At 47.5% G+C, this 12,490-nt stretch overlaps 1 protein-coding gene across 5 annotated transcripts in view; it reads right to left on the reverse strand.

The window, feature by feature from the left end:
• Positions 1 to 12,490, reverse strand: part of robo1 (roundabout, axon guidance receptor, homolog 1 (Drosophila)) — a 1,098,986-nt gene that overhangs the window by 140,591 nt on the left and 945,905 nt on the right. For all 5 annotated transcript variants that reach the window (XM_086007312.1, XM_086007317.1, XM_086007315.1 and 2 more), the window contains one exon: positions 11,924 to 12,044. In XM_086007312.1, coding sequence (XP_085863438.1) covers positions 11,924 to 12,044 — 121 coding nt within the window. The remainder of the gene's footprint in view (positions 1 to 11,923; positions 12,045 to 12,490) is intronic.

The raw sequence follows: 12,490 nt of genomic DNA on the forward strand, positions 1-12,490 counted from the left end.
AGGTGACCAGGGAAAAATAGAAATAGGTCAAAGCTAAAGGCTCTATATCTGAATGCACGAAGCATTCACAACAAAATAGATGAATTAATAGCACAGATAGAAATTCATAGGTTTGATCAATATTCATTAAGGAGAGGTGGTTGCAATGTGGCCAAGGTTGGGAACTAAATATCCTTTAGAAGAGATAGGCAAAATGGAAAAGGAGGAGGGGTAGACCTGATAATAAAGGATGGGATAAAGACAGTCGAGAGAAAGGATCTTAGCTCCAAAAATCAAGAAGTAGAGTCAGTTTAGGTGGAGCTAAGAAACAGCAAGGGGCTGAAAATACTGGTGGGAGTTGTTTATAGGCCCCCAAACAGTAGTTGTAATGTAGGGCAGAGTATAAATCAGGAAATTAGAAGCACATGTAACAAGGGTAATACAGGAATCATGGGGGACTTTAATCTACATATAGACTGGGCAAACCAAATTTGCAGTAATAGTGTGGAGGACAAATTCATGGAATGTATGCAAGATAGTTTTCTAGATCAGTATGTTGAGGAACCAACTAGGGAACAGGCTATTTTAGATCTAGTATTGTGCAACGAGAAAGGGTTAATTAATAACCTTGTAGTAAAGGGGCCTTTAGGGAAGAGTGACCATAATATGATAGAATATTATATTGAGTTTGAAAGTGATTTAGTTAAATCCAAAACTAGGGTCTTAAATCTAAACAAAGTAAACTACATAAGTATGAGGGGCGAGTTGGCTAAGGTAGATTGGGAAACTACATTAAAAGGTATGATGGTAGAGAAGCAATGGCTAGCACTTAAAGAAGTAATACACAATTTACAACCAATATACATTCCTTTAAGGCACAAAAATCCCACAGGAAAAGTGGTCCAACTGTGGCTAACAAGAGAAGTTAAAGATAGTATTAGATCAAAGGAAGAGGCTTCTAATGTTGCCAAAAAGAGTAGTAAGCCTGAGGATTGGGGGGATTTTAGAATTCAGCAAAGGAGAACCAAGACATTGATAAAGAAAGGGAAAATAGAATATGAGAGTAAACTAGTGAGAGACATAAAAACAGACTGTAAAAGCTTCCATAGGTATGTAAAACGGAAAAAATTAGCAAAAGTAAATGTGGGTCCCTTACAGGCTGAGACAGGAGAAATTATAATGGGGAATAAGGAAATGGCAGAGAAATTAAACAAATACTTTGGGCTGGATTTTCATTGAGGAGTTGGGTAGGAGGCGGGACTACAACTTTCGGGGTTGTAGTCCCGCCTCCATCGAGTTGTAGCCAACCCACGCGATTTTGACTTGATTGACCTTGTTGAGCCCGTCCAGCGGGCTCAGCAGGCCAATTAAGGGCCACCCGGCAACAGGTGACGTCACAGATTGATATTTCATCTGTCAAGACCTTTTGACAGATGAAATATCAGCGTTTCACAGCTGTTTGAAGCTGTCAAACACTGACAATCTGTACTCCAAGTTAATTCCTTCCTCTCAGGATGATTTAGAGATCTCTCCGGAACAGAAAGCTGAATGCTGCAATTTTTGACAGATCGCGGCCATTCTGCTTTCTGTGCCGGTGAGATGAGGGACTCCCGAAACCTGAAGGAAGGAAGGCTGTAAAGGTAAGTAAATGTAAGTAAAACTTCTTTAAACACACAACCTCTGAACTCATGCACCCATCACTCACCTGAACACCAGACATCTCGACCCCTCCAAGCCCTTCAGCCCGACGGCCCGCCTCGCTAACTTGGCGTGGTTTGGAGCCATCGGGAATCCCACACTTCAAGAATGAAAATAGGGTTTAGGCTAAAAACTGCCTGTTAACTACCTGTTAACAGGCAGTTAATTGGCACTAATCCCCTTCCCGCCTCGGGGAGGCGGGTCCCAGTGTGGGGCGGGTACCCGCCTCCTTTGAAACTGGCATGGAGGCGGGTTGGGGGCGGGATGGGTTCGTGCCCCCCGATTTCAGAATTTTAACCCCCCACATGCCTCCAATCCCGCCTCCACGGCCCAATGAAAATCCTGCCCTTTGTGTCTGTCTTCATGGAAGAAGAAGCAAAGTTCTTCCTGGACCAAGGGTCTAGCGAAAATGAGGAACTGAAAGAAATTAGTATTAGTAAAAAAGTAGTACTGGTGAAATTAATGGGACTGAAAGCCGATAAATCCCCTGGACCTGATGGCCTACATCCTAGGGTTTTGAAAGAGGTGGCTATAGAGATAGTGGATGCATTGGTTGTCATTTTCCAAAATTCCATAGATTCTAGAACGGTTCCCATGGATTGGAAGGTAGCAAATGTAACTCCATTATTTAGGAAAGGAGGGAGAATGAAAACAGGGAACTGCAGACCAGTTAGCCTGACATCAGTAGTAGGGAAAATACTAGAATCTATTATTAAGGACATGGTAACAGGGCACTTAGAAAATAATAATAGGATTGGGCAGGGTCAACACGGGTTTAGGAAAGGGAAATCATGTTTGACAAATCTGTTAGAGTGTTTTGAGGTTGTAACTAGCAGAATAGATAAGGGGGAACCAGTGGATGTGGTGTATTTGGATTTTCAGAAGGCATTCGATAAGGTGCCACACAAGAAGTTATTAAACAAAATTAGGGCTCATGGGATTGGGGGTAATATACTAGCCTGGATTGAGGATTAGTTAACAGACAGGAAACAGAGAGTAGGAATAAACGGGTCATTTTCGGGTTGGCAGGCTGTAACTAGTGGGGTACCGCAAGGATCAGTGCTTGGGCCCCAGCTATTCACAATCTATATCAATGATTTGGATGAGGGGACCAAATGTCATATATCCAAGTTTGCTGATGATACAAAGCTGGGTGGGAATGTAAGTTGTGAGGAGGATGCAAGGAGGCTTCAAGGGGATATAGACAAGCTAAGTGAATGGGCAAGAACATGGCAAATGGAATATAATGTTGAGAAATGTGAAGTTATCCACTTTGGTAGGAAAAATAGAAAAGCAGAGTATTTTTTAAATGGTGAGAGATTGGGAAATGTTGGTGTTCAGAGGGACCTGGGTGTCCTTGTACACGAATCACTGAAAGTTAACATGCAGGTACAGCAAGCAATTAGGAAAACAAATGGTATGTTGGCCTTTATTACAAGAGGATTTGAGTATAAGAGTAAAGACGTCTTACTGCAATTATATAGGGCCCTGGTGAGACCACACCTGGAGTATTGTGTACAGTTTTGGTCTCCTTACCTAAGGAAGGATATACTTGCCATTAGAGGGAGTGCAACGAAGGTTCACCAGACTGGTTCCTGGGATGGGGGGATTGTCCTATGAGGAGAGATTGAGTAGACTCGGCCTATATTCTCTAGAGTTTAGAAGAATGAGAGGTGAAGCATATAAAATTCTTACAGGGCTTGCCAGGGTAGATGCAGGGAGGATGTTTCCCCTGGCTGGGGAGTCTAGAACCAGGGGGCATAGTCTCAGGATAAGGGGTCGGCCATTTAGGACTGAGATGAGGGGAAATGTCTTCACTCAGAGGGCGGTGAATCTTTGGAATTCTCTACCCCAGAGGGCTGTGGAGGCTCAGTCATTGAGTATATTCAAGACAGAGATCGATAGATTTTTGGATATGAAGAGAATCAAGGGGTATGGGGATAGTGCAGGAAAGTGGAGTTGAGATAGAAAATCAGCCCTGACCTTATTGAATGGTGGAGCAGGCTCGAGGGGCTGACCGGCTGACTCCTGCTCCTATTTCTTATACTCTTATGTACTCTTTTCTAGAGAAAAGACCCTCGCCTGTTCAGTCTTTCCTGATAGTTTTACCCTCTCAGTTCTGATATCATGCTACTTCGACAGCACCTCCCAAACCCGCGACCTCTACCACCTAGAGGTTCAAGGGCAGCAGGTGCAAGGGAACACCACCACCTCCAAGTTCCCCTCCAAGTCACACACCATCCTGACTCAGAAATATATCGGCCGTTCCTTCATCGTCGCTGGGTCAGGATCCTAGAACTCCTTCCCTAGCAGCACTGTGGGAGCACCTTCACCACACGGACTGCAGCGGTTCAAGAAGAAGGCCCACCACCATTGGCTGTAAAGCACTTTGGAAAGTCCTCAGATCATGAAAGGCGCTACAGAAATGTAAGTCACTCTTTCTTTCTATGGTAACGGTAGCAGAGTGGCTGTTACTGGTCTAGTAATCTGGGGGACAAGAGTTCAACTACTCCACCCTGGCAGCTGGGGAATTGAAATTCGCTTAATTCAATAAATCTGGAATAAAAAGCCAGTACAGGTAGACTATCCTTTATCCGAACTTCTGAAAACCGAAAACCTCTAAAAACCGAAAGTTTTTTCGTTCAGCGTAAGTCGTGCGCACGACATGACCAGAGTGGCGCACGACTTACGCTGAGCAGGGCAGAGGGTCACAGAGTTCCCTCCTGGGTAGGAGATTGCAGGCCGAGCCGGGCAGTGTGAAGGAGGTACCGGGAGAGTGAACCCAACAATACAGCGGCCCGTCCGATAGCTGCAGCGGCCCGCCCGATATTCTTTTCTCCCCCCGACCCGACCCGAACCGAACCACGGCCCGTCCGATATTCTTTTCTCCCCCCGACCCGACCCGAACCGAACCACGGCCCGTCCGATATTCTTTTCTCCCCCCGACCCGACCCGTCCGATATTCTTTTCTCCCCCCGCCACCCGACCCGACCCCCAACCCGAACTGCGGCCCGTCCGATATTCTTTTCCACCCCCACCCCCCGCGACCCGAACCGCGGCCCGTCCGATATTCTTTTCTCCCCCCGACCCCCCACGACCCCCGCCAACCCCAACCCCCGACCTGAATCGTGGCCCGTCCGATATTCTTTTCTCCCCCCCTCCCCACCCGACCTGATTTGCGGGCCAGCTTAGTAGGAGTCAGCCGATATCCGGCTTTCCAGGGAAGCAGGAAGGGGAATGAGACACGGAACAGTTGCAAGAGGTAGCCTGAACTTTTAAAATTTATATTAAATACAAATTTCCCAGTCTTATAATAATACCTTCTGAAATCCGAAAAATTCCGAAAACCGAAACTCGGCTGGTCCCAAGGCTTTCGGATAAGGGATAGTGTACCTGTATCAGTAATGGTAACCATGAAACTACCGGATAGTCATAAAAACCCATCTGGTTCACTAATGTCCTATAGGGACAGAACATAAGAAATCGGAGCAGGAGTAGACCATTTGGCCCCTCGAGCCTGCTCCACCATTTAATGAGATTATGGCTGATCTGATCTTGGGCTCAGTTCCATTTCCCTGCCCGCTCCCCATAACCCTTCACTCCCTTATTGGTCAAAAATCTGTCTATCTCCACCTTGAATATATTCAATGACTCCGCCTCCACAGCTCTCTGGGACAGAGAATTCCAAACATTCACGACCCTCTGAGAGAAGAAATTCCTCCTCATCTCCGTTTTAAACTATGCCGGCCTCACCCAGTCTGGGCGATATGTGACTCCAGACCCACAGCAATGTGGTTGACTCTTAAATGCCCTCTGAAATGGCCGAGCAAGTCACTCAGTTGTATCAAACCGCTAGAAAACCATCATCTCACGCACTGCAGCGGTTCAAGAAGGCGGCACACCACCTTCTCAAGGGCAACTAGGGATGGGCAATAAATGCCGGCCTTGCCAGGGACGTCCACATCCCAAGGATTAATTTTTACAAAACAAAGCGAGCGCGGTAAACACTCAGAAGGTCATGCAGCGTGTGTGGAGAGAGGAAGGTGGGGTTAACGTTTCAGGTCGATGAGCTAACGTCAGAACTAGAACAGAGACTGCCAGTGTAGGTGATGATCAGAATATGGCAGAGGTAGTTAATAAGTATTTTGCATCGGTCTTTACTAAAAATAATTGGACCATCTGGTCAAGAGGATATTGTCCACTGTGGTTTTGAAGAGAAAAACAAATTGTATTTACACAGCGCCTTTAACGTAGTAAAATGCCCCAAGACACTTCACAGGAGCGATTATCAGACAAAATTTAACACCAAGCCACAAAAGGAGATATTAGGACAGGTGACTAAAAACGTGATCAATGAGGTAGGTTTTAACTATTGTCTGAAGGTGGGTGCACCATCATCCCTTTTGTCATTTAATCTCTCCTGCCTTCCATCCTATCACAGACCTTCCCTTTTGTTCTTTCCTCCCCCCCCCCTCTCCCAGCCCCTACACTTGCTTAAAAACCTGTCACAACTCGAACATCTTCTGGTTCTGACGAAAGGTCATCGACCTGTATCATTAACTCTGTTTCTCTCTCCACAGATGCTGCCTGACCTGCTGAGTATTTCCAGTTTTTATTTGAGATTGGAAATGCCTTGCACTCCATTCATTAACATCCAATCACTATTTAATGCAAATTAAATTTTAAAAATCAACTGGTGAAAGCACAGGGAGCGGACTCTGCAACATTAGCCCGTACAGATCACATCACCAATCAATGGTGAACAAATTCGGCTGCCCGTGTCCTAACTCGCACCAAGTCCTGTTCACCCATCACCCCCTGTACTCGCTGACCTACACTGGCTCCCAGTCTGGCAATGCCTCGATTTTAAAATTCTCATCTTTGTTTTCAAATCACTCCATGGACTCACCCCTCCCTATCTCTGTAACCTCTTCCAGCCCTACAACCCTCCGAGATCTCTGCGCTCCTCCAATTCTGGCCCCTTGAGCATCCCCGATTTTAATCGCTCCACCATTGGCGGCCGTGCCTTCAGCTGCCGAGGCCCCAAGCTCTGGAATTCCCTCCCTAAACCTCTCCACCTCTCTACCTCCTTTAAGATGCTCATTAAAACCTACCTCTTTGACCAAGCTTTTGGTCACCTGTTGTAATGTCCAATTGCGATCCTGTGAAGCACCTTGCAGAGCATTATATAGGATATAGGGCACAGAAACAGGCCATTTGGCCCAACCAGTCCATGCCGGTGTTTGTGCTCCACTCAAGCCTCCTCCTGTCTTTCCTCATCTAAATCTATCAGCTTCATCCTCTATTCCCTTCTCCCTCATATGCTTGTCTAGCCTCCCCTTAAATGCATCGATACTATTCGCCGCACCCACTCCCTGTGGCAGCGAGTTCCACATTCTCACCACTCTCTGGGTGAAGAAGTTTCTCCTGAATTTCCTATTGGATTTCCTGGTGACTATCTTATATTGATGGCCCCTAGTTTTGCTCTTCCCCACAAGTGGAAACATTCTCTCTGTATCCACTCTATCAAAACCTTTCATAATTTTAAAGACCTCTATTAGGTCACCCCTCAGCCTTTTCTTTTCAAGAGAAAAGAGACCCAGCCTGTTCACCTTTCCTGATATGTATACCCTCGCATTTCTGGTATCATCCTTGTAAATCTTCTCTGCACCCTCTCCAGTGCCTCTATATCCTTTTTATAATATGGCGACCAGAACTGTACGCAGTACTCTGTGTGGTCTAACCAAGGTACGATACAGGTTTAGCATAACTTCCCTACTTTTCAATTCTATCCCTCTAGAAATAAACCCCAGTGCTTGGTTTGCTTTTTTTATGGCCTTGTTATCCTGTGTCGATACTTTTAGTGATTTGTGTATTTGTACTCCGAGATCCCTTTGTTCCTCCACCCCATTTAGATTCTGATTTTCCAAATAATATGTGATCTCCCTATTTTTCTTACCAAAGTGTAATACCTCACATTTATCTGTGTTGAACTTCATTTGCCAATTATTTGCCCATTCTGCAAGTTTATTAAATGTCCTCCTGTAATTTGTTGCAGTCCTCCTCAGTATTGACTATCCCCCGCCCCCCCGCCAATTTGGTGTCATCCTCAAATTTAGAAATTGTGTTTTAGATTCCAAAGTCTAAATCATTAATGTAAATTGTGAAGAACAGTGATCCCAGCACTGATCCTTGTGGAACACCACTACCCACCTTCTGCCATTCTCTACTCTCTGTTTTCTGTCCTGAAGCCAGCCAGCAATCCATTCTGCTACTTGTCCCCTGACTCCACATTCTCTGACCTTATTCATCAGTCTATTATGGGGTACCTTATCGAAGGCCTTTTGAAAATCTAGATAAATTACATTTATTCCCTCACCCTTGTCTACTCTCTCTGTTACCTCTTCAAAAAATTTGATGAGGTTGGTCAAGTAAGACTTTCCCTTTTGAAATCCAAGCTGACTATTCATTTTAATATTTTTTGTCTCTAGATGTTCTTCTATTTTCTCTTTTAGTAGGGGTTCCATTATTTTTCCTACCACCGATGTTAAGCTGACTGGCCTATAGTTCCCTGGACATGTTCTATCCCCCTTTTTAAATACAGGTATTATGTTAGCTATCCGCCAGTCCTCTGGCACTACACCTTTTTCTAACAAATTACTAAATATCTGTAGTAATGCCTCTGCTATTTCTGCCTTAGATTCTTTTAAAATGCACGGATGTAATCCGTCCGGCCTTGGGACATTGTACTACGTTAAAGGCGCTATGTAAATGCAAGTTGTTGTTGTGATGATGAGGTATCTCCTGGTTCATGTGGCAGCGCATTGACCCACTGATTACAGGAAGGCAATCAATACTGACCACCTTGCCTTGTACCGGGAGCCAATGTAGGTCAGGGGGACTAGGTGTGAGTTAGGATACGGGCAGCGGTGCCTCGGATAAGCTCAAGTTTATGGCGGGTGGAACATGGGAGGCTGGCCAGGAGAGCGTTGGAATAGTGGAGTCTGGGGGTAAGAATGGCAGGGATGAGGGTTTCAGCAGCCGATGAGCTGAGGCGGGGCAGAGACGGGCGATGTTACGGAGGTGGAAGTAGGCGGTCTTGGTGATGGAACGGCTATATGGTCAGAAGCTCAGCTCAGGTTCAACTAGGACGTTGGGGGTTACAAACAGTCTGGCTCAGCTTGAGACAGTGGCCAGTGAGGGAGATGGAATCGGTGGGTTGGGAATGGGGTTTGTGGCGGACTACAGAGGGAGGAAAAACCATCCGGGACTCTGACTTCTATGTCGGAGCAGGAGAGAATTGGCCGCGGCAGTGATGCCTGCCATAGCCGCATAGCAGTCACTGGAGAAGCATGTCTATTCGTGAGCGGTACTGACCAGAGTCTACAGAACGTCATTCCAGCAACAGTCAGTGCCTGTGGGGCCAAAGAAGGGAGGAGAGAAACACATTTAAAGGGTAATTTTAAGAGTCTACACTGTGGGATGGGGAGCCTCAGAAATTCTGGGGAGGTTCCACAGCCCCACATTTTTCCGCCATTAATTCCATGTCCTAACAACCCTCCGCTTAAAAACAAATTCTCCTAAACCCTCATAAGAGTTAGGAGCAGGAGTCGGCCATTCGGCCCCTCGAGCCTGCTCCACCATTCAATAAGATCACGGCTGATCTTCAACCTCAACCCCAGCTTCCCACACTATCCCCATATCCCTTGATTCCCTTAGTGCCCAACAATCTATTGATCTCAGCCTTGAATATACTCAATGACTGAGCCTCTCCACAGCCCTCTGGGGTAGAGAATTCCAAAAATTCACAACCCTGTGGACTAAATATTGAGTCGCGCCCCCTTTGGGGCACTAACTTCGGAAACATTCTCGCCCCCCGCGATGGAAATTGAGTGGTAGCGCCCCAGGAGGGAAGGGGACGCTACTGGAAGCACCCCACCTCCCTCTTGGGGCATGGCGCTGCGGCACGTTGCGCCGCGGTATTACAGGCCTTCTTAAAGGGGAGGGGCCTTGCGTAGCGCGACCCGGGGCCCAGCTGAGCCCCCGGGGATCGGGAGTGCTGGCAAAAGAGCCCGGCACTCAAGAGAAGTGCCGGGCTCTGCGCACGCAGCCGGCACTCCGCGGGGGCAGGTATGGAGGCCGGGGATGGGAGCGGAGGCAGGTGCTGGCAGGCGGCCAGCAACAAAAATGGCCGCCCGGCACCTCGCCTTTAATTTGCGCCGCCCCGGCTGCAGGTAGGCCCCCCTGACCCCATCGGACATAGCGTCCGGCGGTAAGTCGGGGGCGCTACCGAAGATCGCGGCCGGGGCGCTACGCACGGCGATGATGTCATCACCGGCGGCGCAGCGCCACAGGGCGCTAACGGTTACCTCTGCCGCTAACCTCCCGCTGAATTTCGCGGGAGGTGTTGGCGGTGCCGCGCCCGGGCGCTAGTTGCTTTGCGCCCCGTTAGCGCCCTCTTAGGGCACTAACAGGAGGCACAAAACAACCAAAATGTCCCCCTCTGAGTGAAGAAAATTCTTCTCATCTCAGCCCCAGCCAGGGGAAACATCGTCCCAACACCTGCCCTGTCAAGCCCTTTAAGAATTTTTAAAGTTTCAATGAGATTGTACTTTTGGTGGTGTTCTTAACTTTTGCCCCCTATAATTACCAACTCACCGACTATTGGAACAGAGTTAACGTTTCAGGTCGATGACCTTTTGTCAGAACTCAGCTAACTCTGTTTCTCTCTCCACAGATGCTGCCTGACCTGCTGAGTGTTTCCAGCATTTTCTGTTGTTATTTCAGATTTCCAGCATCCGCAGTATTTTGCTTTTGGACTATTGGTAATAGTTTTCTCCAATGTACCTCATGAAACCCCCTTCATCATTTTTCAGACCCCTACCATGACTCCTTTTAATTTTCGCTGCTTTAATGAGAAAATGCTCTGTGAGCAGGGTGGAGGAAAGGAGAGACCTGGGGTGTAGGTACAGAAAGATTTGAAGGTGGCAGAACACGTTGAGAATGCTGTTAAAAAGACATACAGGGCCCTTGGCTTTATAAGTAGAGGCACAGAGTACAAAAGCAAGGAGGTTATGCTCACTCTTTATAAAACATAGAAACATAGAAAAATCGGAGCAAGAGTAGGTCATTCGGCCCTTCGAGCCTGCTCCACCATTCAATATGATCATAGCTGATCCTCTATCTCAATACCATATTCCCACTCTCTTCCCATTCTCCTTGCTGCCTTTTGTGTCTAGAAATCTATCTATCTCCTTCTTAAATATATTCAGTGACTTGGCCTCCACAGCCTTCTGTGGTAGAGAATTCCACAGGTTCACCACCCTCTGAGTGAAGAAATTTCTCCTCATCTCAGTCCTAAATGTCCTACTCCATACCCTGAGACTGTGACCCCTCGTTCTAGACCCCCAGCCAGGGGAAACATCCTCCCTGCATCCAGTCTGTCTAGCCCTGTCAGAATTTTATACGTTTCACTGGTTAGGCCTCAGCCAGAGTATTGTGTTCAGTTCTGGGCACCACACTTTGGGAAGGATGTCAAGGCCTTGGAGAGGGTGCGGAGGAGATTTACCAGAACGGTACCTGGGAGGAGGGACTTCAGTTATGTGGAGAGACTGGAGAAGCTGGGGTTGTTCCTTAGAGCAGAGAAGGGTAAGGGGATATTTAATAGAACTGTTCGAAATCATGAACGGTTTTGATAGAGTGGACAGGGAGAAACTGTTTCCAGTGGCAGGAGGGTGGGTAACCAGAGGACACAGAGTGAAGGTGGTTGGCAAAAGAGGCCAGATAAGGATTTTTTTTTATGCAGCGAGTTGTTGTGATCTGGAATGCGCTGCTTGAAAGGGCGGTGGAAGCAGATTCAATAGTAACTTTCAAAAGGGAATTGGATAAATAGTTGAAAAGGAAAAAAATTCACAGGGTTATGGGGAGAGAGCGGGGGGGTGGGACTAATTGGAGAGGTTTACCAAAGTGTCGGCACAGACAGGCTGGGCTGAATTGCCTCCTTCGGCGCTGTATCATTCTATGAATGGGATGGAAAATGATCATAGACCACATCCCTTGTGCACATCTTTCTCCAACACATCTTAAAGCAACTCGATCATCATCCATGTTCACTGCCCCCCCCCCGCTCCTCTCCTGAAGATGTCGTCTCCTGGCTGGGAGACAATTCCACAGGTGCTTGGCCATTTCCCTCACAAACGATCGGCCATTCCGGTCGCAATCCGCGCGCGAGGCTGCTCACACTCACCCAGAACCGTCAGCTCCGCCACTTCGCTCTCCCGCTCACCCACCATGTTGGTCCCCACGCAGACGTATTTCCCCGCGTCGCTCTTCCGCGTGTTGGTGATCATCAGCTTTCCTCCCCGGATCTGAGAGGGTTTAACAAAGACATCAGAAAATTAGTTCAAGCACCTGGACCGGGAAGGGGGGGTTGGTGGGGAGGCGGGGGAAGGCGGGATGAAAGGACCCGAGCTTTCGCCAGTGACCTTCCTCACCCCTCTCTCTCTCTTTCTCTCTCTCTGATGCGTCAGCAGTGGCTCAGCTGGTAGCCCACTTGCCTCTCAGTCAGAGACTTGGGCACAAAAACCTCGGCTGACACCCCCAGTGCCATACTGAGGGAGTGCCGCACTATCGGATGAGATGTTAAACTGGCCTCTCAGGTGGATGTAAAAGATCCCACAACACTATTTCAAAGAAGAGCAGGAGAGTTCGCCTGGTGTCCCGGCCAATAGTTATCCCTCAATCAAAAACAACAACAACTTGTATTTATATAGCGCCTTTAACGTAGTAAAACGTCCCAAGGCGCTGCACAGGA

The sequence above is a fragment of the Somniosus microcephalus genome, chromosome 14 (genome assembly GCF_052327205.1).
Source record: "Somniosus microcephalus isolate GS21.2 chromosome 14, FLI_Smic_1.0, whole genome shotgun sequence".
NCBI lineage: Eukaryota > Metazoa > Chordata > Chondrichthyes > Squaliformes > Somniosidae > Somniosus > Somniosus microcephalus.